General features: G+C 47.7%; 1 protein-coding gene and 1 long non-coding RNA gene across 2 annotated transcripts; both read left to right on the top strand.

Moving 5' to 3' along the window:
* The first annotated feature begins 101 nt into the window (after positions 1–101).
* On the top strand, positions 102–3,732 carry LOC149355500 (uncharacterized). The gene is made up of 3 exons (XR_016289723.1): positions 102–1,190; positions 1,258–1,374; positions 3,130–3,732. It is a non-coding gene; the product is annotated as an uncharacterized LOC149355500 (long non-coding RNA).
* A 2,215-nt stretch (positions 3,733–5,947) lies between these two features.
* On the top strand, positions 5,948–25,155 carry LOC149355499 (uncharacterized). The gene is made up of 5 exons (XM_089576131.1): positions 5,948–5,992; positions 6,247–6,312; positions 7,796–7,822; positions 8,672–9,419; positions 25,031–25,155. Exons 1-5 carry the CDS (start codon positions 5,948–5,950, stop codon positions 25,153–25,155), a joined length of 1,011 nt encoding a protein of 336 aa, XP_089432257.1.
* Positions 25,156–26,648: the final 1,493 nt, after the last annotated feature.

Below are 26,648 nucleotides of genomic sequence, written 5' to 3'. Positions count from 1 at the left end.
ATCTTTTTCACAACCTGTTTTCAAGTGCAGGCAAACCCTAGACCTTCCGACTGTTGTGACTACAATTATTTTTAAGATTCTGATTCCAAGTGCTCTTAAAGGGACACTGAGGACAACTCTAGCAATTTTTTTTCTTAGCAAAATTCGATAGTTGGGCACTTCGTGGCTTAGTTGTCGCTTGTGCGAAAGATGCATTTATTGCTGAGAGATTTGGAACCGAAGTTGAAATACTTTTTCCCGCCGCCCCGATTCAAACGGGCGGCTCTCTTGTGACGAAACAGAGAAACAGTGACGTAAACGCCTACTCCGTGATTGCTGGCGCAGTGTGGTGCGGTCTAGCAGCCGAAATAAAAGCTACACTGTAAACACAAATAAGCCCAAATAGGAGTATAAATGGCTAGTGTCCGCTTTTAAACTCCTTATTGAAAATTGCGCAATCGACTTTAAGTAGTAAAAAAGAGGAAATCCTCCTTTTTTACTGCCGTCGCGAAATCGAGGAGTAAAATAAAGCATTTACATGATTTTACTACTTTTGCAAGCAGGAGTATGTCGGCTTCAATACTCCTTCAGGCCCTTTATGCACTCCTTAGTGTCTGCCCGCCTCCTAGTGGCAGCTGCCGGTTCGCTGCACTTGCAGGTGACGACGCCGGCTCTGTCGTCGCTGCCTGCTCGCCTCTTCTTTTGCTGCTTCACGCACGTTTGTCATGTTACAAGACACCGGATCGCCGCAACCTCGCGCACCAATGTGCGCCACAGACAGTGCCTGTGAAGCCCCCAGTGTATTCGGAGGACGCTTAGTGTTGCATCGCCTGCGACGGCAGTCTGCGAGAGGCTTAGCCAGCCGAGCTCAGCCGAGCCAACATGGCGGTGTGTGACGCGTCGACCTCCCCGAAGCCGCCAGTTTGCCACCCGCTCCTTTGCGCGCTCTTGTCGTGACGTAAGACTGGACATCATCGACCTTAGCAGCAACGTGCTGCAATGAACGTCTCACTCAAGCCAGCAATATGTGCAGAAGCAGCGGCTAGTCATTCATTGTCTACGCAGCATACAAGTGTTGGCTGCTGCCGTTTCGCCGCGCCGACATGGCGGTGTGTGTGTGACGCACCAGTTTTCTCGACATCGTCGGCCCCTCGTTCTTTCGCTGTATTGCAAGAATACTAAAGACCGGATTATCATCGTCGTGTGTTCTGGTAAGCAGTATTAAACTCTCCTTTGATGCCATAGACGCGCATGCACTTAACGCCGCTCCCTTTTCAGTGTGCGTAGACTTGCTGTGAACCACGGGTGCGCCGAGATGAAAGGCTTAACGAGAACAGCAAAACAGCAAAGGCTTCATTGTGGTCCGGTGGAGCCAACTCACACAGCAGGCATGAAGTAAGTATCTGAGAAATTTGTTGTTGCATGCGGCTGAAAAAAAGAGTGTGGCACTGCAGTCGTGGCTGTTACGCTAACATGTACAGCTGGAAGTCCGGTCAGTTCTTCTAGGGACCAAATTTTCTTCATGCGTTCACACCCCATGAATATGGAAAAGCTGTACAGGCAATGACAGGTGAAAATGCACAGCCTTGGGGTCTGTGAATTTTTCTCACGTTATTACGAACAGTGCTGAGAACCCTGCCCTAATCGGTTGCTTCCTTTCCTGTGTTTTAAGAGGGCCTTGTTATGCAAACAATGCAAGCGATTTTATTCTTTTCAGTCATAGCACAGGACATGGCGACGCCTTAGCGCTCACGGAGATTAGCTAAACTGTTACATTTTCCGAGTTGGTGGCATCTTAACGTTGCAGCGATTTTCGGCAGCGGACATGAGGTTTCAACCATACTGAACGCTGCCTTTTCTGGATGGTTAGGCGTCTAGTTCCAAAATGTGGTATCTTGTAAGCTCTTCACATTTGAAAAATGTTAAGTTTCCACTTCGCGTGCAGTTCCCGAACACATTCCATTATGTGAAACTCGTGGAGGCAAGCGTTCCGGTTCAGACTGCTGATCCCAGGAAGGCAGCGAAAGAAAAAGAATAAAGCATACGCCAGTGTACAAGAGCCCCTGCTCGTGCTGGACGTAGTACACTGGCGAAAGCAAGCATTTCCCAGAAAAACTGAAGCAGCACAAAGCGGATGCCAAACAAATGAACAAGGAAGGAAGCGCGGGTTGACAAGACTGACTTCGAGGGAACTATCCTTGCATCAACTGTCTACGATCAGTGACCCGGCGGATGACTAACCGAAGGCTTAAAAAAGGCAAGCTGTGAGTCACTCGCAGTCACACCTGCTGAAAGAACCAAGAAGATTCCGAAACATGTTTTTTTTTTTTGGTTGGCGTTCTTTCCCGAAAGTATATTCCTTTCCCAGCCAGATAGACCTGTGTAGAATGTTTTCTTTTGAACCGTGGCCACGAATGTGAGGGCAAAGCTTAACAGAAGGCAGGTGGCGGCGGGAGGGTGGGTCTGGTGGTAGCTTTCTATTCCTAACAATGCCTGCAATGTCAGTCACCCTTGCCCTGCCTTTGACCTATACACAGAATGATGACGTCCTGAAAATGCGTTGCTGCGGGCTCTCCCATCAAGGAAATTGCATGTAAGCTTCCGCTGCGTGTATGCAAAGCGCTGTCTTTTGTTTGCATGTTTTGATTTCAGTAATTGGTTCTGATATGGTGCCTGAAAAGCATGAGGAACCTCTGACAAGTAAAAAAAAATTATATCTCGAGGCCTCTTTTGGTGCAGGAACGCAGCCAAAGGCAGCGCGAATGCGCAAGTGCCTCAGTAAGACCATTTTATTTTTTTCAGTTTTATGCTTTGCGGAAAAAATGTTTCCTATCGATGCTGCTTCCCATTCGCCGTATTGCCTTAACGTTTACGAAAGCGGCTCTCTGGAATTTGTGATTCCCTGAAAACCGCGTTTAGCCGCTGTCATCCGACAGGGTACAGGTATGTATTAGCTAGTTGATTACCTACTATGTTCTACTAGCTAATCTTTTGTCATGAAAAACGTTTAAACTTCAATAATACCTACTTTATTGAAAAGTGCACTCTGAACGGCTTTGGGACGTTGACTTCTACACTTGAAGCACGTCATACTTCAAGCTTAGAGGTGCAATTCCTCTGATGCATTTTTTTTTCTAATCTTTCTTTCAGAAGGAGCCTGTATGTTGACAGCGAAGCATTTCAAGGTTCTCTCCTTGCTTTCAAGTGTGGCATCTCTATTTTCATTCCTTTGGGCATTTAAATTATGTACCCAATGACAGCGTGGGTTAAGGCACTCTTCTTTTCTACAGGGGCCAAGACGTTGGTTCTCTGTAACCGTCGAAAGCAAGCTGCCGAACACATGTCTCAAATGTTTTGTACCCAATAAAATATTGTTTGAAATAAATCACTGTAAGTTCATCGACGCATTTATCCTGGAATATCAAGCTCTAAAATGAGCCTTCCATACGAATACTTTATTTCAAATCGGCTTCCGCATCAAGTGAAGTAATATACTCGTTTGGGAATCATAAATGTAACCCTACAGTAAGAAAAATTTCTCAAAAAATTTCCTGTCAAAACTACTTAAAAGGAACAGGCACGTACTCCTGAAATGTACTATAAAAGTAGCTGCAAAGGAGTATATAATACTTCTATTAATTGCCATGCTAACTCCTTTGTGATCACAACTTTACTCCTAAATAAACTCCCGTCTGCAGAGCGGTAACACTTTACTCCTTCTAGCACTCCGAAAGTACCCCTTCAAGCAGAGGAGTAGACGATATACTCCTATTCTGAGGAGTATAAAAAACCCTTTTCGGGAGTGCGCTACGTGATGAGCCATTTACTCCTATCCGGGTGTTTTTCGGTTTGCAGTGTACCGCCGGCTGGGCGCTTAAAGCAGGAGACACATGTACGAAGTCTGCTGCAGCGCTGCGCGCGAACTGTCGCAAGCGGTTCACCATCGCACAGCAAGCAGGGACACATGGAGCGGCAGCGACGAACGCGTCGCTCGGCTCATCCTAAGCCCACAGCCGGTATCGCACTGCCACCCCGAAGGAGTGTCCGACAGCTGCCGAGGTGTACCCCATATTCGCATTAGTAAACACAAAACAGCCTTGTTATCAGAAAGACTGCTTGCTATATTCGAGCAGCGGCAAAGCTCATCTGCGCAAGTACCGAGCTTTCAGCAACGGCGTCGATCGCGGGCGCGCCGGGCGACGAACTGAGCTTATACCTGGCTGCCGTAGTCGTCGCTGCCTATAGACCTTTGCAGCGGAAGCCTCGAACCCAAAGCGTCGGAAACAGATATCAGGCGCCCGGTAGCGAGAGTAGCTAGCGTCTCATGGTTGCCCTCTTGCTGGAGTGTCGTGCGTGCAGTTACCACTGGTTACTACATTGGTTGCACGACATATCCGCGATGTCTATGCTAACATCTGGGCAGCACTGCGCTGTGTACGGTTGTTCAAACAACCAGAAGAAGCGCAATGCAGCAAGAAAACAGCGTTGCGACACGCACAATGTTCTGCAAGAGGACTGCGGCTGCAACATGTACCTGTTGCATCGGTTTCCAGCCGACCCGGGATTGAGGCAACGATGGATTAGCGCTGTCAATCGTAAGGAATTCGTCCCTACGGAATCCTCGCGCGTCTGCTCCGTTCATTTCATCGATGGGAAGCGGACATCCGAGAATCCAGAGCCGATGCTGCACCTTGGATACGCGAGAAAGGTAAGATGCGCTTTGTGTGTCCCCATCCTCGGCCCTTGTCTTTGGACGCGCTACAACTATGCAAATATGAGCGTAAAAGCTCAAGTTTTGACTAGCGCGACAAGCCCAAAAGCTTTCGTTGTTGACACCAGAAATTTATCGTAGGTCGTGAAGGGGCGACGGCGCATCAGGAAACACGAGATCGAAGTACCGAAGAAGGTAGGTTTACATGTGTTGGCGCGGTGACATCGGAAATAAGCGCTCCTCGTTCATTTCCAGAGAGCAAAAGAAAACCTTGCACCACAAGCCCGGTCTCTAAGTCCTCATCTGACGAATGTAAGCTCAATTGTCAGACTGATTTCTCGAAACACGCTCCGCACGTTTAATGCTCATTTATGTTTATCGCCAAGTGTTTCACCTAACAAAATGCGTTTTTCGCAGTCACAGCACTGCAATTCCAGTCACGATGCTGGCTTGCTAGTCCTTTGCTCTGCTGATTTTCCGAAGGTATGTGCCCACGGCTCATTAATAATGGTGTAAAATTTGATGCGGTCTTTCAAACGGCTTCTGTGCTGCTGGGCCCGCCGCGGCAATTTACCGGCCACGTCGTTTTGGCTGCGGTGTCCGAGGATGCGGAATCGAATCGCGGCCGCGAACCGAAGGAGGCGAGTGCTATGAAATGCCGTATGGTGCAAAATAATCCGGACCCCCCCCCCCCCTGCCCCCCGCTGCGGCATCTCTCGCAACCCATGCGCAGTTTTGGGATGTTAAACCACCCATAAGAACATCTGTGCTGCTGCCTGCACCGGTAACTTTCCGAAACAAGGCAGGCCAAAGTTATCAGGCACTCGAATTTGAAATGGGATGAAAAGTTAACGCCCTAGCTAAATTATAACTTGCCAGATTCAACACCCATTATCTGACCTCATGCACTGTTTATTTCAGTTCTAGAGACATTAATGACATTGACTTGTGCTGCAGTGATTTTTTTGTAACTGTAGATAAAACTGCCGATGATGTTGGTGTGTCTGCACTGCAGCTTGTAGATCGGTCAGCTACAATAATATGTCTAAAAAAATGACGACCAATGAACCCATTCAATAATTGGCTCGCATTCTGTGCTTCAAAGCTATATTGAACTTTCTGTTTCAAAGCAGGAACTTTTCATCATTAGTAAGTGCTGTGTATTTTTTTACCATGGCATAAAAAATTGTAACTATCGTGGGAAAAAATAACATAGCATCTTCTGTTCCATCACAGACATCACAGGACGATTGCACTATGGAGGCTGCCATGGCAATGCTGGAGTTGCAGCAGACAGACACAGTATGAGGACATTTGTCACCCCAAACTGGCCGTGTGCCCAGAAAAGAGCATTTGTGCAGTGCTGGTAAATAAAACACTTTTCTTGCAGGTGTCACAGGATGATGATGGCATGGAAGCTGCCATGGAAATCCTCGAACTTGAGTAAGTAGACAGCTGTAACCTAGAACTGGGTACATTTACAGCCTATTGCATTTGTGCAGGATCGAAAGGCAGTTTTTTCATGTAAATAGAGTTGCATTATCATTTTGTTGCAGACAACACAGACAGCAGAAGCTGCCTTTGACCCTGACATAGGCTACAAAGTTGCACACGCTGATGCGGTGAGTAAAATAATTTTGTGATTTTAACATGTACAGGGGGACGTTCCATTCTTGAGGCCTGCGTAGGCAACTTTTGCAAAGAGTTGTTGACAACGCATTTCCACTCGAAACCTCTGTAGTCATGCAAACAGTAGGGAACTACAGTTTAAAAGAGGCATGTGTAAAAGTACTGGAAAGCATCCACAGCAGCTGCACAAGTAGTCACCGTAGTCCTTCACAAAGAAAGTAACAAAATCCCAAAAAAGAAGGGTATTAGGGACGAAGGCTGACAACCTCGTATTTTTCACGGCACATCTCAAGAGGTATTTAAATATCTGGATTATGTATATGGTTAATGGAGAATGCTTTAGTAATCAGCGATACTGCTGATGACATTGCCCTGTTAAGTAATGCAGGAGATGAACTGCAAAGTGTGATCGAGGACATACATGCAAAGCAAAATGAAGGGTCTAAACATGCAGGAAAAGTAATGTTCAACATTCTCAGGAGTCAACGACAGTTTACAATGCACATCGAAACATTGGGAGTGTTAAGGAGTACGTTTAATTAGGGCCTGCTGACTTGAGATCCAAATGGGCTCGAGTGCATATAGCAGGTATTAGGTCACGAATCGCTCAAGATGAAATTGTACAACTTTCTTTTACCGGTGCTCACCTACAGCGCAGTAACATAGACGATAAAAAAATGGGTTGCACTTAAATTGAGGACAATGCTGCGAGCTGTGGAAAGGATAATGATACATACAATCTTAAGCGACAGGATGAGAGAAAAGTGGGCCAAGGACAAATGGAAGTTATTATCACCCCATTGAAAATCAAGACGAAAAAATGGGCATGGACATTTAATATGAAGGCAAGAAACTATTTGTCATTAAGGGCCATGCTTTGGGTTCCAGGAAACCAAGGCATGCACAGCAGGGGTGTCAAAAAGTCATGTGAGCTAATGAAACTGCCAAGTTTATGGGGACAAGGTTGCCACAGCTGGCTGAGGACAGCATTAAATGGGGAGAAATGGAAAAAGCCTTTGCCCTACATTGAGTGTAGCTTGGAAAGCTATGATAACGACGGTGATTGAACAAGGGCAGGAAATGTATTCTCAGGTGGTAAAAAATAAAAACATGCTTATTAGCATTATACTTCACAGAAGTATGAAGACGGGTAGAAAGAACAGAATATCAACCACGGTCAGAACAGTTAATGACAGCAGCTGCACTTAGGCACGCCTCTCTGCATGGCTTCGTTGCATTCTGGCAGTATGCAGTCATACAGTATTTCGTCCAACCATATAATCTCCGGAGTATGCACAGCTTAACATGCAACATACGAGTGCCGAGTGCCAACATAGCAGTCAACCACCCGAAGAAAAGACTCCACATCCTTAGACTATACTACGAAAAGCAGTTTTTTAATTGGAAAGTCTTACATCATGCCGATTGCTTCCATGGGTTACACAAACAGGACAGTCCTGTTGTCTTATGCTGCAGGTAAAAGCATGCTTCAAGACTGTCAAGGTGAGTTCAGTAATGGCGGCATGAATCCTTGTAAACTCACAAATTTGGGAATGCAGACATATTTCTGTGCTGTGAGAGTAATTAGAAGTTCTCTGTGCCAACAGATGGAAAACAAACTGGCTTTTTTTTTCTTATTTCAGATGGTACAAACAGATGTCACCAGCAGTAAAGCGGAAGTAGGATTGCCAACAACTCACAAAGACAAGGTAAAGGCATACTGCACCATTTTGCTCATATTTTTCTTGGGTCTTATAATGGTAGTTCAGCATCCATGACCAAAATACATTTTCAGGCAACACAGACCGTGGCTGCTGCTGACTTCAATGTCACAAAAAGGCCTCAAGTACAGTGTACAAGCAGTGTGGGTGAAACATCACTTTCCACATTTATCTGGCATCACTGAGAAAATATAGTGCCTTCACAACCGTTTGCTATTACACTTAACTTTTAACAGTAGTGTGGTGCACAACAGCACGTACAACTTTTGTCAAAAAAATGCTGTAACATTAGCGTACCATTTTTATTTGCACTTAGCATCAGTTGAAAACTTTCAAGTTGTGGGATTGACTGCTTCAAAAGATTGAAGAGGAGAAACAAACCATAATACACCACATGTGTTCAGTCATTTCAACAATTGATTTACTCTGGGTAATAGTATGAGCTACCACATTAAGAGTAAACATGGCTTGGTGCACAGGTGCATGTATTTCAAACAAGCAATGGTTTGATATCTACAAAAATGCTAATCACTTGGACCCAGCTGTTCAGAGCATGGTTCAGCTGCAGCTCAAAACACCAAGCTTGGGGGCTTGGTGCCTTGATTCTGACATCCTGCCTTTCTTTATTCAGGTTCCAAAACACAGCAAGTCAACACAGTGGGAGAATGTGACCTATGAGGACCATTGCTATGCACAACTGCCCATGATTGGGTTACACAGGCCATCATTTGTGCAGAGGCTTTCTGCTGAAGACATTTTGTTTTACACAGGAATTTCCCAAACAGCATTCAACAACCTTGTGAAAGCAGTGTCGGCATTGGCAAAGAAGACGAGCACATTGCCACGTGCTGACCAGCTGTTGATGTGCCTTATGAGGCTTCGTCTCGGCCTCCTGTATGGACACTTGGGACGAATCTTCCAGATGTCAGTTTCTGCTGTAGGGAACAATGTCCGCTACATGCTTCAAGTGCTGTGCAGAGTGATGAAGTGGGTTGTCACCTGGTTTCCAACAGAAGACATCAAGGATAGCATGCCAGCATCCTTTGTGGAGAGTGGATATGGTTCCACAACATGCATTCTTGATTGCACTGAAGTCATGTTGCAGCGTCCAAAGAAACTAATGGCCAGAGCACAGACATTCAGTAGCTATAAAGAACACAGCACCATCAAGTTCCTCGTGGCTATTGCCCCTAATGGGCACATAATGTTTGTTTCGAAGGCTTATGGCGGACGTGCTTCGGACAAGCTCATCACAAGGGAGAGTGGCATTGGGGATTACTTCATGAAAGGAGACGAAATCATGGCGGACAGAGGTTTCTCCCTTGATGACGAGCTACTTGTGCTAGGAGTCCGGCTAAACACGCCAGCCTTCACAAAAGGCATGTGGTCATGCAACATGGTAGAGTTTTCAGGAAATACAATGCCACATTTTGTTTGTTTTGCAGGAAAAAAACAGTTGAGCGAGAAGGAAGTTACCGCCACAAGACGCATTGCATCTGTCCGCATTCATGTGGAGCGTGCAATCAACAGGATCAAGAACTACAGAATCTTTAAACAGGCGCTCCCAATCACATAAAAAAAAACAATTAGTGATATGGTTTTTGTTTGCGCAGGGCTGTGCAATCTTAAGCCTGCTCTCATTAAACAGGGTGTCTAGCGACCTGTAGACCTAAAACTGAGAGGAAAATTTGCATATTGTTACGACGAAGTGGAAGTGGAAGACAAAGTGAACTCGCGCGCGAAAGGGTCGAACGAACAAGAAGAGGTTGATGGTGCTTCTTGTTCGCATTGGTGCTCCCTGCTAGGAACTATTCCCCTACGGCTTGTAAATAAATGTAAATAGTATTTCCCGTAACATCTTTGGTGGAGGTGCGACAAGACGGAACTACGCAGTGGACGCTACCTTCCACCCCCGACCTACCATTCACGCCGCCGCTACCTTCCACGGCCGACAATGACGGAAACAACTCCTCCAGATTCGGCAGCATCGTTGTCCTCCGTCGTCCTCACTCACCCTCGTGATCCTGGACCCTTCTCTGGGGACGACGACGCTGACGTCGAGACTTGGCTTCGCAAGTATGAACGCTGCAGCGCTAACAACCGGTGGGACCAAACTTTCATGCTTGCGAACGTCGTTTTTTACCTTAAGGGCACGGCGCTCAAGTGGTACGATACCAACGAAGAGACATTGGCCAGTTGGGATGACTGTAAACAGAAACTTATCGACCTTTTCGGCAAACCGCTCGGTCGGCAGCTTGCCGCAAAAAGAGATCTCGCAAGTCGCGCCTAGTCATCCACGGAGTCCTACGTCTCCTATATTCAGGATGTGTTGGCTCTGTGCTACACGGTAGATGCAGAGATGAGTGAGGCTGACAAAGTTGGACATGTGCTCAAGGGCATCGCAGACGACGCCTTCAATCTGCTCGTTTACAAAAACTGTGACAAGATTGCAGACATCATAAAAGAATGCCGCCGCTTCGAGGACGCCAAAAGCCGACGGATCACCCAGCATATCGCACGCCTGCCCAACACGGCTGCGTCTTCGTCCTGCCAAGATCTTTGTTCTCGTAACGAGCCGACCTCACCTGAGACCGTGACCCGTATTGTGCGCCGTGAACTTGAAGCCATTGCTCTGGCTCCCTTACCAACAACCGTAGCCAACCAGCCCCCCAACCTTCCACTTATTCAAGCCGTCGTGCGATAGGAAATTGCTAACTTAGGTTTAAACTCTGTCGCCGCTCATCATCCCTCCCAAGGACCCGAAGTCCCTCCTCTCTACCCTGTCCGGCCCGTTTACACCGCTCCTGGACCGCGCAACCCCTCCGAGTGGCGTACGCCTGACGACAGGCCCATCTGTTTCAACTGTTCCCGTGTCGGCCACATCGCCCGTCATTGCCATAGTCGATGGTATTCCTCCCAGCGGACCCGTTACTCGACCCCACCTTATCGCCCCGACGCTGCAGACTCAAGTTCTTTCTCGCGACCCCTGGACCCATCAAGCCCCACCACCGACGTCTCGCCGCCCCGCTTCAGCCGCTCACCATCCCCACAGCGCCGCCAGTCCCGTTCGCTGCAACGACCACGCGCTTCCTCTCCAGGCCCCTACGAACGATCACAGGCGGAAAACTAGTTTCTGCAGCGTCTAGAGGTGATGCTGCAGTGACGACCCGGGCCCAAAATCCTTGCTTAGTTCTTCGTGCCCCGCGCAATTTACTGACCATACAAGTCGAGGGCGTTGCCGTCTCTGCTCTGGTTGACACGGGCGCCCACATTTCTGTGATGAGTTCCGACCTACGACGCCGCCTTCGCAAAGTACTGACGCCTGCTCCTACAGCCGTTGTTCGAGTTGCCGATGGCACGTCCCCAGTCCTTGGCCTGTGTGCTGCTCGTGTGACGATTTCTGACCGACAAACCACCGTGCTCTTTACCGTTTTGAATCAGTGCCCTCATGACATCATACTCGGCCTTGATTTCCTTGGTGAGCACGCAGCCCTTATTGACTGTGCTACAAGTGTTGTTGAGTTGGACCTACCGTTCCTCTCAGACCCACCTGCCCCAGTTGTGCACCGTCTCTGTACTGCCGAGTTCATCCGCTTGCCACCTGAAGCCGCTACTCACGTATTGTTTAAATCTGTTCCACCTCTTCCTAACGGCCAGTATATCATCACTCCTGTCCTTGATTTGCCCGTCACAAAGAATGTTGCCCTTGCCCATACAGTTGTCACAGTCTCGGCAAACAGCGCATGTCTACCTGTTCTCAACTTCAGTACGCACGTCCAGACGCTTCCTCAAGGCATGTGCCTCGCCACGGTATCCCCCATCGACGACTACGTGATCTCCGCAATCACAAACTGTGTATCGTCCTCTCCGGCCAATCATGTCACAGCTCTTTCGAGACCTGACCACTTTGCCAATATGATCGCTTCCGATCTCTCTTCCGACCAAGCAGAGGCGCTTACCCATCTTCTGGCATCTTTTCAGGACATATTTGATTTCAATGACCGCCCTTTGGCTCGTACGACTTTTGTGAAGCATCGTATCAACACCGGTGACGCCGCTCCTCTGCACCGCCGGCCTTATAGGGTGTCCAGTTCCGAACACCAAGTGATACAACAGGAAGTCGAAAAGATGCTCGCTAAGGACATCATCGAACCGTTGTCCAGTCCTTGGGCCTCTCCGGTCGTCCTTGTTAAAAAGAAAGACGGCAGTTGGCGTTTCTGCGCCGACTATCACCACCTGAACCGCATCACAAGAGACGTGTCCCCACTCCCTAGGATCGACGACGCTCTCGACTGCCTCCACGGATCTCAATACTTTTCTTCCATTGATCTTCGTTCCGGTTATTGGCAAATCACCGTTGACGAGCAGGACCGCGAAAAAACAGCTTTTGTCACACCTGACGGTTTATACCAGTTCAAAGTCATGCCGTTCGGACTTTGTAATGCACCAGCTACTTTCGAACGGATGATGGACTCACTACTTCGCGGATTTAAGTGGACTACATGTATGTGCTACCTTGACGATGTTGTTGTCTTCTCACCCACATTTGCCTCGCACCTTGACCGTCTCAGGAGTATCCTGAGTGTCTTTCGCACAGCTGGGCTACAGCTCAACTCGTCCACATGCCACTTCGGCCACCGGCAGCTCACCATTCGGGGACATCTCGTCGGCGCCTCCGGTGTACGTCCTGATCCAGCAAAAATTGCAGCGGTGCAACACTTCCCTCGTCCACATTCCCAGAAAGACGTGCGCAGTTTTCTTGGACTGTGCTCCTACTTTCGCCGTTTTATTCAGGATTTTGCTCTTATCGCTCCTGCCCTCACTGACCTCCTGAAGACCGACACAGACTTTACCTGGGGCACTGATCAACAACACGCGTTTTCCACGCTTATCCGCCTGCTGACATCATCCCCAATTCTGGCACATTTTGATCCCGCGGCCTCTACTGAACTCCGCATGGACGCCTGTGGCTACGGGATCGGAGCCGTGCTGGCTCAACGCTCCCGGGGCCCACACCGCGTGGTTGCGTATGCTAGCCGCCTGCTGTCACCTGCCGAGCGAAATGACTCCATTACCGAACGTGAGTGCCTTGCCCTGGTTTGGGCTGTTGCTAAATTCCGGCCATACTTGTTCGGGCGTGCTTTTTCTGTTGTCGTGGACCACCATGCCCTTTGCTGGCTGTCCTCGCTGAAAGACCCTTCCGGGCGTCTTGGCCGCTGGGCGCTACGCCTTCAGGAGTATTCGTACACTGTCGTGTACAAGTCCGGACGTCTCCATCAAGACGCTGATTGCCTGTCTCGGTACCCTGTCGAGCCACCTGCTCTCAGTGACACTGACGATATTCCTTCCCTGTTTGGCATTTCTGATCTACACAACATCGCCGAGGAGCAGCGCAAAGACCCTTATTTGCAAACCATCATCGAGGGCCTCAGCTCTGGAAGCTCGAAGCGGTACCTGCAGCTCTTCGTTACCGAAAATGACATCCTCTATCGCCGCAACTTCCGTCCTGACGGGCCCTCCCTCCTTCTAGTCATTCCCCAGCAGCTGCGGTCTTCTATAATTGCAGAACTCCATGACCTGCCTGCCGCTGGCCACCTTGGTGTGGCACGAACTTACGACCGGATACGGCGCCGTTTCTTTTGGCCTGGATTATACCGTACAGTCCGGCATTACGTCACCACTTGCGACCTCTGTCAGCGCAGGAAGAAGCCTTCGGCACCACCTCCTGGTCTCCTGCATCCTATAGACGTGCCTGTGGAACCGTTCCACCGTGTAGGGCTTGACCTCCTTGGACCATTCCCGACCTCGGCATCCGGAAATAGGTGGGTGGCAGTAGCCACAGACTATACCACTCGGTATGCGATCACCCGTGCATTGCCTACGAGCTGCGCGACCGATGTGGCAGACTTTCTTTTGCACAATCTCATTCTGCAACATGGTGCCCCTCGTCAGCTACTCACAGACCGCGGACGCTATTTCCTGTCCAGAGTTGTTGACGACATTCTGCGTTCATGTTCCACCAAGCATAAGATTGCCACAGCATACCACCCGCAGACCAACGGGCTAACCGAGCGTTTGAACCAAACATTGACAGACATGTTGTCTATGTACGTCTCCCCCGACCACAAAGACTGGGATCTCGCCTTGCCCTACGTCACGTTCGCTTACAACACCTCGACATGACACAATTGGTTACTCTCCTTTCTATCTCTTATAAGGTAGACACGCCGTCCTGCCTTTGGATACACTCGTCCCATCTGCTGACCGTCCAGTCACCGCCTATGCCTGTGACGCCATTGCTCAAGCTGCAGACGCTCGCCAAATCGCCCGTACTCGGCTACAAGCGTCCCAGCAAGCACAGAAGTCTCTGTATGATAATCACCATCGCCATGTCACGTACGAACCGGGGTAGCTCGTTCTTCTGTGGTCCCCTTCCCGCTGCGTCGGTCTTTCTGAGAAACTTTTGTCCCCCTACCATGGTCCTTATCGTGTTGTGCGTCAGGTCACCGACGTCACGTATGAAGTTGCTCCTCATACACCTGCATCCTCATCATGTAGACCATCCACCGATATTGTTCACGTTATGCGCCTCAAGCCCTACCACGCAGCTCCTCTATCATCGACCTAGCGCCGGGACGGCGCTTGTGCTGCCGGGGGTCATGTTACGACGAAGTGGAAGTGGAAGACGAAGTGAACTCCCGCGTGAAAGGGTCGAACGAAAAGAAGAGGTTGATGGTGCTTCTTGTTTGCGTTGGTGCTCCCTGCTAGGAACTATTCACCTACGGCTTGTAAATAAATGTAAATAGTATTTCCCCGTAACAATATTTAGGAAATAAAGGAATTGCCATTAGACAGCATGGACTAAAATTATGCTGGCCTGCAGAGCATTGAAAGAGTGCGCAGCATGCGGTCAATGCACATCTGGCATGACGTCTTGTCTACCCTAATTTAGACTCTCATCAAAGTGAGCACCGTAAGGAACTAGAGCGGCGGCCTCAAGGAATCCACTGTGGAACCACCATCTGCTTTAAATATTAGCCAAGACGTCTGATAGTGTGTACACATTAGAAGCAAGAATGTGATAGCCTTCTCTGCACATTTTCATCAGTAATTGACTAGGCCTTTTAAGTCTCCTTGTAAGCACAAGACAAGAAGCATATATTGATTATAGAATCAACTTGAAAAAATTATTGCTGTTTGATTTTATTCAGTTCTTATCAGCCTGCTTGATCGCATTGACAGTGGCAGTTTCTAAATTAGGGTAGACAAGACGTCATACCAGGTGTGCATTGACCATATGCTGCACACTCTTCCAATGCTCTGCAGGCTAGCATAATTTTAGTGCATGCTGTCTAATGGAAATTGCTTTATTTCCTAAATTACATTTGTTTACATCGAGATGTAAATACACTTATTTTGCCATATCTGTGAGCCAGCTCATGAGCTGGTACTGAAGGAAATAAACTGTGGAGTGAACTGTCATGGTGCCGCTTAGTAAAGGGCTCAACAACTGAGGTGCAAACAGTGAAACAATATTTCGTTTCAGACAGACTGAATAAGCAGAGTATGTTATCAGTTTCACAACACATAGACCAACACACAGAATTGCTAACAAAACTAGTATCTATTGGTTCACCAGTAGCCATTATTTTGGTGTTTGCATCTCATTTGTTAAGGTTAGCACTTCCAATCCAGCCTTTTGATTCAAAAGCATGCTAACAGTGGAGATGGACTGCACAACACAATTGACAACCTAGAGAAACAAAGCAGACCGGTGGATCTAAAAATTGATTACAGTTGCTAAGGCCATGCACAGTACTCAAGAAAAAAAACACGGCCCAAAATATATTTGCTTCTGCACATTGTAACATGACTTGTTCTGCGTTGACAGAGGTACAAATCGCTCAAATGGGAGAGGAGCTCTTGTCGTCGCCCCTCAAGAGGTTGGCCCTCCGCGGTGGCTCAGTGGTTATGGCCCTCAGCTCCGGATCCAAAAGACGTGGGTTTAATCCCGGCTGCAGTGTTCGAATTTCGATGGAGGTGACATTCTAGAGGCCCATGTACTGTGCAATGTCAGTGCATGTTAAAGAACCCCCAGGTGGTTGAAATTTCCTGAGCCCTTCACTATGGCGTCCCACAAAGCCAGAGTTGCTTTGGGATGTTAAACCCCCATAAACCAAACCTCAAGAACCTGGAATGCCTTAATGTGCTATACAGCCCAAAACATGGCTTAGAAGCAAACCCCTTGGGCCATGTATTCCTTAAAAAGGGTGCAGATGTATGCATTTAACTAGAGTGAGCAAATATGGTTGTACCGATGAAGTACATCCATTCTACCACTGGCATGCAAATCTGACAATCGAGGAAGGAGCTCTGAAAAATAAAATTTTTTCAGCCGCGGTAAAGTCTGTGTTATGTACTTGTCATCAAAAGGCACTTCAACAATAACGTCATTTTCAACGCTCCATACATAAAAAAAGCATACCCGGGTCTTTGTACAAAACATCTGAAACTGGACCTGGCTGTAATAGCCATTTGGCCCACTGTCTTGGAGCACAAGTTCTGCCTCTTTGTTGAGACGTACATCATACTTGCCACTGCTGATTAGTGGTACGCAGTCATTCATGTTGAGACATTTGATTTCGAGAATGGCATCCATGCCTTCAATAACTCCATCAGAACTGGCAGAAAGCCACGGCAGCTCAGTGTTCACCACAGTCCCTATTTGTTTTACAGTCAGCCCACTCTTTTCTGAAAACTGTTTACGGGCAACAGGCTCCATCTGCTTGCCATACTTGGTGGCAGCATTTCCAGAAAAACTGGGCGAAAGCATCCTCATTGCTGCCTTCTCGCATCCTGTGCTTTCCCTTTTCGGTACTTTGCCGACATTGGACGCAGTTAAACGCAGCTTGTGGGAAAAAAACCACAGCGGCGTTGCTTGTGTAGCAGTTTCTGTCTGTAGCACCTCAGCACCACGGGGTGACAGCACCACATACTTTCTATAGAAATCATTGCACACCGTGCAGCTTTCGCTACCATGATCCCCATGTTCAATTCCATCACTGGCTGGTGGTGGAGGCACTTGCTGCTGCACTTGTGGATGAAATGTCTCGTACAGAAGAGTGCCTGCATAAAATACAAGACATCACAAATCAATTACATGCAACTAGAGAGAGAGAGAGAGAATAAACTTTATCTATAGTCTTTGAAGAGGAAGGCTCTCTTCTGGTGCAGGCGGGCTATACTGTCGCTTGGTGGCCTTGATCCCTTGGATCTCGGCGACCTGGTCAGCTCTCTCTGTGAGCAACTTTTGCTGCCACAGGTCCGAGCTGCGCAGCGCGGTCTCCCACTGCTCCTCTGTGGTTATTCCGCTTAAAGGGTTTTTACTGCAGGCCCACATGATGTGGTTAAGGGTAGCATTTTGGCTAATATTGCGAGGCAAGGGAATGTGTGCGTTTGGAGCTGCCTGAGAGTGGTTGCTTGCTCTTGCGTGGTGTTGGGAGGGGGATATTCCAATGTGCTTCTTTGATAGAAAGTCGTGATTTCCCTTAAAGTGAGTAGACGGCCCCTGGCTGAGCTGGCCCCGTGGTTTGGGAACGCGTCTGGTCCTGCCCGGATAGTTAGTTCTCAGGCTATGTTGTTGACCTTTTCGTTTCCTGGGAGGCCTGAGTGTGCGGGGGCCCATATTATTTTGACTCGAGTTTCTGGGCGGTATTTGCTAATTAGTTTTGCGGCTGGGGAATGTACTCTGCCTTTTATGAAGTTATTTATCGCAGTTTTTGAGTCGCTTATTATGGTCTCTCCGGCGAGACTTTTATGCACATGGCATATGCTATTGCTACTTCTGCTTTTTCCGGACTTTTCGCTGGTATGGTCGCAGCTGCTATGCAGTCCCCTTTGTGGTCAGCTATAGCCACAACATATGCCTCTTTGTGCCTGTACTCGGCAGCGTCTACATACAGCGCTGACCTGTCGTCTTTAAGTTTATTGAGCATATTTGCCGCGAGGTCTTTCCTTCTGCTGATGTGAGAGGGATGCATGTTTTTTGGAAGGGGTGGTATTATAATACGTTCCCTTATTTCCCCATCGAGATCCATGATTTGAGGTGAGTTCGGCCCGCATTTCACGTTGACACTTTCTAGAATTTTTCTGACGGCTGCAGTTTCGGAGAGTCGTGTTATCTTCCCTGTCAAGTGCGCCTCAATGAGTTCTTCCGCCGTATTACGCCTAGACCCATGAGCCTAGCTGTTGGGGTGTTGGGTGGTAGTCTCAAAGCCATTTTGTATGCCCTGCGTATTAGAGCGTCTATCCTATTTCTTTCCTTTTGCGTGAGTCTGAGATATGGGAGTGCATAGCATATGCGGCTGAGCACAAAGGCTTGCACTAACATTACCGTTTCTTTTTTCTTTTAGTCCTTTGCTTTTGCTGGTGACCCTCTTGATGAGCCTAGCTGTTTGGTCAACGTTGTTAGTCATATTTCTGATGAAGGTAGAGTTTTGCCTATTGCTTTGCAGTCGCATTCCCAAGATCCTCACTTCTTTGACCGTCTTTACACTCGGCTTTATCAGACGCAACCTCAGTTTCTCCCCTTCTTCCATTCGCAGCCTAGCCTACAAAACTTTCGTCCGTAGCAAACTTGAATTTGCATCCCCAATATGGAACCCACATCAAGCCTACTTAATAGCCAGCCTAGAAGCCGTCCAAAACCGTGCAGCCCGCTTTATTTCCTCCAACTATGACACCCGCTCTAGCATTACCAAAATAAAATTATCTGCCGACATCGAGCCTCTCGCGCATAGGCGTATAATTGCCCGTTTATCATTATTCCATAAATTGTACTATTGTTTTCCCTCACTTCGACACTCCCTTCTGCTCCCTCCCCTCCGAACATCACGCCGTCTTTTCAACTCCATGAGCATCCTAAGACTTCATGGCTCCTCAAACGCATTTAACAAGTCATTTCTGCCTCTTGCCATTAATGAATGGAATTCACTACCCGAATTAATTGTCACTGAACGCGATGCTCTGAAATTCCGCCAAATGCTGTCATTGCACTTGAAATCCCAATGTGGGTAACTGTTGCCTTTGCGTTTTATTTTTATGTTATGATTGTTTGATATACTACTGCACCTGTCTGCCTGATTTATAAACGTGTTTTTCTTTTTTTTTTCTCTTCCCCAAGCAACGATTGTTTCACTGTATACTTTTTCTTCACTGTATACTTTTTTTCAGTTTTTTTTTTCACTGTTTTACTGTACTTTTTTTGTATGTGTATTTTTTTTGACCTAATAATGTCATTACTTGCTTCGATGTTCGCCCCCCCCCCCCTTATGTAATACCCCGCCAGGGGTCTTTAAGGGCCATTAAATGATGATGATGATGATGATGTTCGTATGTCAAGGTTGTCTATCTTTAGTTTGATGGTTTGATGACTTTCCCTGCCCAGGGGGGGAGGGGGGGGGATGATGAGCAGCTTTGGATTTGGAAGGAGAGCAGGCCAGTACAGCTTTTTAGCAACTTCGGTTACTATGTTGGCCAATGCTTGTAACGCTTCTTCTACCTCCGCGTCGCTGCCTTTCTTTATCCATAGCTTAATGTCGTCTGCGTGTTAAACAGGCTCACAAAGCACATAGAGGGAAACGAGCTTCTACCAGCAACCATGGTAGGCTTCAGACCCAATCTATCTACGCAGGACGTCATGCTGCAGCTCAAAGAACACATTCTGGTCCCCAATACCCCCGGCTAAAGACACTAGAGCCGTCTTAGCGTTGGATCTGACCAAAGCCTTCGACAATTTAGAAAACGAAGCCATGCTAGCGGATTTCCAGGCTATCAAACCGGGCAAAAGAGCATACAACTACGTTAAAGACTTCCTCTCAAACAGGCAAGCAATCGTCAATATGGGAGACTTAGCTACATGCAACTAGTTTTATCCTCTTGTAGATTAAGCCTTAAAACATGCCCTAAAACTAGTGTGTGGTGAGTCAGACTGCAGAAAGGCACCTGTGTGCTGTGCAGTGTTAGTGCACATAGAATTATCTATGTGGTTGAAATTATACAGCAGCCTACCACTTCACTTCCTCTCCACCTTGACCCTCAAGGCATATGTCAAGAAACCAGTTTGAATGTCCTTTCCCAATAAATTTTTAGTGTAGCAACTGTTGAGGTGTAATTCACTTCAATTTTAGATACTGTTCTTATGGCGCTTTATACCCCTTAGCCTTAAGTGGGGTGAATGTTTTTCCTGCTGTATTAAGTGATCATGAAACTACAGGATACATTTCATTTACATACCAGTTCTCAAAAAAGCACTCTTGTTTTCATACAACAGACAAAGTTGTCGAGACCTCAACCAGCAACTATTACAAAATTTATCATGCAGAGTTCAGTTTCTATGACGGCCAGAGATATCAAAAGAAGAACAAGAAAGGACAAATGCTTGCACTTGTGCTTTTTGGTATCACTCAGCAGTGCTCGAGCCTTTTAATTGCAAGGCCGTGTAGAGACAAGTCCGTGTAGAGACAAGTCAGATACTGACAATAAATTTAGAAAGTGTTAAAGCTATTTAGCATATTGTCAATTCTAATTACCTGGGGTGTCAAACAGGTAGGGGAACGGTGACTCCGCATGAAATTTGCGGATCTCTTCCCGGGTCATTGGCATAAATGATGGTCGTTGGCGCTTCGAGGGAGGATCATCTACAACCTGTCTTTGCACCTTGAAAGTTATGTCATCAAGGACGGTTGGTTGGACGTTGCGTTTTGTGCCACTGTTCCACAATGCAGCCCTGTCAGTGCAAGATGTTGTGGTTAAGCCTTTCGAAACAGCCATTTCGATTTTCCACAATACTGCACCGACATGGCTGCATGCTTTCCCTTTTCCTGCCATGCAAGTACAACCAGCCGTTACGATTTCACCTTGTTGTTTCACACACGCCCAAGCAGTCCTTGGTGTTGCACTCACAGCTTGAGATGGGCTTACTGTGCCTTTCACGTAACACAGATCACTGGATATCTTGTGTGTAACAACTTTCCCCACCCATCCACTCTGAAGGTAGTTGTATGACTCAAGAGACCGAAAGTTCATCTCTTGCAAATCGCATGCTTTCGAGTCCACAAGATAGAAGATGATGTCTGCAGCATTCACACATGGCCAGTCACGAATGTCCTCTGACCACGCAGTGACTGCATCAGGGTGACTGTATGTGCGGTTGTCTGAAACAAACAAAAAAAATGCCTCCAATGTTAATCAGTTTCAATCTTTCATACAAAAACACATAGAAAAATACTCATAAGTGAAGCAAATTTGGGTGTAAGTTGGCCTGCATGCACACACACAGAAAAAATAAAATTGAGTATTGAATGTAGCAGGGCAGATTGCATATGCGATGGCAATAACATTTAAGAATCTCATCTGCCTGCTGTTAAAAGTGTCGGTAATTCATGCCTTGTAAGGAAGGAACGGAATACGCGCCAGATTATTGTACTCGACAGTTTCCCTCGATTTGGCAGTTTATTCTGAGTGAACGCGTATGCTGACCTGGCAGCGGTAGTCGGGAGGTCAGGTTCAGCCGCGGCGTACGCGCAAACACTGATCTTAATGCATTCCCGCGTGATATCTTCACGTAACTTAAGAAGGGACGGCCGAAAACATTAAGCGTGTTTTAGATGTGTTTGTAGCCTACACGAAGTACAGTACAGTCCGCTGTTAAAGGGAAACAGCGATCGTGTGGCCTCCGCGCTTCGCAAAGCGCTGCCGCTGGAGCGGCAGCGCTTTGCTCTAGACGGCAGAGCGTCACACATAGTCGGTGAATCTGGATCCCAACTGCACTGTGCGAGCATGATCATAGATCCCAGTAGCTTCTTGCGGTGCATATCGTGCAGTGACACACTGCTTCGAAAGCCAGATGTTACTGATTCAAAGAAAACTGCGCGAACAAGGCGGACATGAACGATGAAGAGGCAAACAAAAGCGTTGCTCCCTTCACCGTCCATGTCTCGTTCGCGCAGTTCTTTCTTTGAATCTGTTATGAACGAAATAGCCCCACAAGTTATCCGTTGTTACTGCCTGGCAGGAATTTACACAACCACGACCCTCGATGCACTATCCGCATGTCAAAAACGGTACCACTGTACAGAGCGGTGTTGATTATATTCAACGTCAATGCCGCACACGTAGCAATCGTTGGATGGCTTAAACTATGACTTACCTCCGATATCGACGGGTGCCTCGGAGTCCGGCGGCAAGCCGACACTGGCTGAGGCCGACGCCATCCGGCAGCCGCGCGGACGGATTCGCAGCATCAGGCGCCCACAACAAGAAAGTGTTGGCCTCGAAGCGTAAGCCGACACCTCTCAACACTGGCGTGTCTAGCACTGAAGCTAAACAACGACGCTGCGGAGAAAGACGACACAGGGAAACGCAGATGCAAACCACAACAGCCGCGCTGAGCCAACACTTGCCGGCGCCGACGCGATCCGGCAGTCGCACGGACGCTGGTAGCCAGAAAGTGTCTCTCGACGTGTAGGCGATGGTTCTCGACACTGGTGAGGCTAGCACAAAAGTTGCAAGACGACGCTGTGAACACGGAAGATGCAGAAAACAGCGATACAGTAACAACAGCGGCGCTGAGCCGGCTGTTGGCGCTGAGCCAGGCTGAGCAACGACAGTCCAATATGGTGCCGCCGCCAAGAAGACGCTAGGCGGCGCCAGTAGTCCAAATATGGCGGCTCCCTTGAGCGCCTCATTGCAAAGGTCTATACCGTGTTTTGCATCGAAGACACAGCGGACAGCGCTGTAATAAAATTATACTAGTCTCGTCATTGCTTTGATATGATCCACCTCTCACAATAACAATGATATGTACGATTTCCACGACACCAGCGCAGGAAGCAGCAGACGCCAGGCGAGGCGCCCCGAGCAGCAGCAGCAAAGCGTTTGTGGGAAGAAATATGCATGTATCGCCGCTACCACTGCTATCGGCAACCAAGTATTGGTCAACGATCCTCAAAAATGCTCTATTTTTGCCAGTCCTCTGCATCAGGCTTTGTTATGCCCGCGAATAAACAATTTTAGCCCCTTTTTCTGACGCCGGCGTACGGCATCCAGGCTTCCAAGATGGCCAACACGCCGGCCCCAGCAGCGCACCTATACGTCATCGTGACGTTACAGCTCTCAGCGCTCGCATTGGCTGCTGCCGCTTGTCGTTGCGACGAGGGGCTGCGGCGGGTCGTTGACATATAGCCTGTTTGACGCAGGCGGCGAGCTGTGATCGGACGTTGCGACGATGTTCGTTACCGATCCTGATAACGCAACCCGGTCAAAGAATTCCGGCCTGCACTTCAGCGGCCTCAGCCCCACAGAGCGTGCGATGCTTTGGGGGGCAGAGGCGGCTGCTTTCCGCGAAGAGCTGAAGCATACCGAAACTGAACTGGCCGCCTGTGGCGCGGCCAAGTAGTTTTTTCTTTTTTTTTTACTTCCAACACACCGGTTGTATTTTCTCCGTCTTCCTTCCGTGATAAAAGTTCACTAGCGGCTATGAAGCAAAACTTAATTCAATTTTCACACGTGTAACCTTCACGCCCATTTGTCAGCCTCAGAGACGCATGGTGTTTCTCTATTTCGTCATCCGCCTTGTACTTGCGAGATTGCGGCGACACCTGTATTTTAGCGCTTGCTCATTTCTACCTCACAAGAGCTCTGTTTTCGGTAAGACTGGTGTTTTTGTGATTAGGGGCTGGTATTCTATCGATACAAGCCAACTTCAATTTCTCCTCGTGTCCCTTTAAAGCCTGCCATTATCTGCTTGACTGCTCTCTTCTTGCCCCCATCTGTATGTGACCAGATTATGCACTCACCAGATGAAAATATTTTCAGTAGCAGGCTTTTCTGCAGGTCCGCGTTTAGTGCGCGAAGTTCTTTTACTTCCGCTTTAAGTGGCTCGCAGCCCCCTTCCCTGCATGAGCAGGTGCAGTGCGGAACAGCATGGGCAGAATCTTTTTCTGCCAGCTTTCCTTTAAGGTCCTCTATCTCCTGCCTCAATGGCTGGAGTTCCTGAAGTGCAGGACATTGGCAAGCAGCTTGCACCTCTCCTGCCTGGTCCTGCATTTCCTGCAGGAGGTCCAGCTCATGTTTTCGCTGCACCTCCTTGCGCAGCTTTTTAGCTGGTGGCGTTACCTGCAATTCAAAATTTAGCAAGGCCAACCAAAACTTCAAAATGCCACAGCAACGTATTCACAGTTTTCTACGGTTGGCTTCTTGAAAGCAAAATCAAGATGACTATATACCCCCAGCACCCATTATGAACAAGCTACAATCCCATCTCATCCTTCGTGCTCCCATACAGTGAAGCTGAAATAGAGCTTACTAGCCCAAAAAAATTTAAAACACCAAGCATGACGCTACACCTACCAATAGCAGCAGGTGCATGCCACTTCCTTTCCTTATGTCTCTACAAAGCTATAAGTAGAGCTAGCCATTATGCTCTTAATCTCTTATCACATAGCCTATCATGTGTGACACAGCATACTACTTCTTTCAAGTAGTCATGAAATATAAAAGAAGTCTGCATTATTTTCCAGATAATGGTTGCCAGACAGCACACTGTGCTCAGACGTTGGCGCCGAGGTCTGGCATTGACAGACCCCTGTGTCTTCATGCGTAGCCTCCTAATGCCACCATTTCAGCTCCAGCAAAATGGATAGACGAGACACTGGTGCAACGCAAGACAAGTGTTTCCGCTTAGTGGTTTTGCCTTAAGATTTAAAACAAATAATTCGTAATGAACAAGCCGCAGTCACAATACCTTTTCTTTGTCCTTTGTGCTGCGTTTCACGCTAGCAGGCACTAGTGGCCTCCTGCGCCGCTTCTCAGAATAACTTTTCATCTCCTCTTCTGTTTCTGCAATTGCAGAGAACAGGACAAGATGACCAAACAAAGCAGTGCTTCTACAGTGCTTTTTTACAGTTATGGCGAGAGGTATATTTTGCAGCATTCTTCATCAAGTCTCACCGGGTGAGCCAGCATGGTGTGCAGTGCTCTGCGGTGGTGGCTGAGAGTGGCGTCAAGAACAACGGCAAAGGGCACCCACCAGAGATTAGACCTACTGTCACCTAGTGTAGAGACTCATGGCTAGCATGTCATCGTTCAGGCCAGGCAAGTATGTAACCACTGAGGCATGGCAGCCAATTACTGGGTGTTCCAAACCTGGAACAGCTTTCAGAATACTTGTGCGCATGCTGACACTCACCAATTTCCAGGAAGTGAAGAGACACAGTAACATGCCATAGAAGCTACTGCCTAACTCCCACTGTTCAAACTTAAAATTTCTGAAAACCTAGAGGAAACAGAAACATATGTACCCAGTGCACCTTGTATACCCATGGAATACAAAAATACACCTGTCGAGAAAGTGTGTGAGCGTACACACATGGTGGCAGCAAGTACGGAGCTGCACCTATGACTGGTAGCTTTAAATGTGCTCCAAGACCCTTTCATCCCATCGTGCTGTGATACACAAAACAGACATCTCTGTAACGTTTTTCAACTTAGACGCTGTCCTGAACAGTTTTCCCTAAGCACTGCATAACTTTTCAACCTCATCCATATGCACTTGACGAGCGGTGACCGAGAGCCACATGCCTCTGGGACCTCAGCAGGCCAGTGTAGGTCTCGGTTGGCTGGTTCAGTATGCTTGCTGGGATTGCTCTCCGGTTTCTCGGTGTGCAGCGGGGCACCTAAAAACTGCCCCAGCAGGGTGCACTTCCAATCAAAAGTGGCCAGTGCAAACTAGTGTTGCTGATAAAGGATGAAAGTGCACACCAAGGCACACCTCTGTGGATGATCAAGAATGCTACTACACTCATTTAGACCGTGATTTATCATCCTTACAATGGCAACTAAAAACATCACATGACATGCTTTCGATACTACAGTAATGTATATGCCACAAAATCACTCTGAAGATTACTTTAGCAGCACCGATATACATAGCTTGCATGTGACGTCATGTCAGCGCACTCACTGCTGCGCCAACCATGCTTATGAACCACTGGGCTGCCGCGCATGCATAGATGCAGACAAAAGGCCGCATTCCGTCCTGACATGACCTCCTTTCTGCTTTTTGCGTAGAAATACCTCCAATTTTGACTGTGCAAACCTTTCACGAGGGTAACATATCGCAGCTATTCATATCAGTGACTGCTTGGTGCAAGAAAAATGTCCATATGAGAAGTTGACCACCCATGATGTATTAGAAACGGAAAAGATCTTGGTGTTAGGCTGTTCCTCAATGTGGCATGGTAGCATTGTGAAGTACCTTATTGTTCCCCATGAATGAAAGCGTACAAATCACTATAACTGCATGTTAACTTCGCTGTTACTATGGTGAACTTGTCAGTAACCCAGCTCATAGAGGATGTTCGAAGGGCTCTCACTTGCGCAATGTTTTTTTTTATGCTCTCAGCCAGCTAACTTATCTCGAGCTGTTAATGTAGCACTGTTGTTAGTGCTCATCCCTTTCTAGCTTTCTGGATGCTAAAATGAAGTTCACACAAATACTGATATCTTCAGTAATCATCATTCAGGCAGCAAGACAGATGCATGGCAGG

The sequence above is a fragment of the Amblyomma mixtum genome, chromosome 3, assembly GCF_055824585.1.
Source record: "Amblyomma mixtum isolate Tamu chromosome 3, ASM5582458v1, whole genome shotgun sequence".
NCBI classification, from domain to species: Eukaryota; Metazoa; Arthropoda; class Arachnida; order Ixodida; family Ixodidae; genus Amblyomma; species Amblyomma mixtum.
Note: the sequence above shows the minus strand (reverse complement) of the source record. Positions and strands in the feature narration are given on the sequence as shown.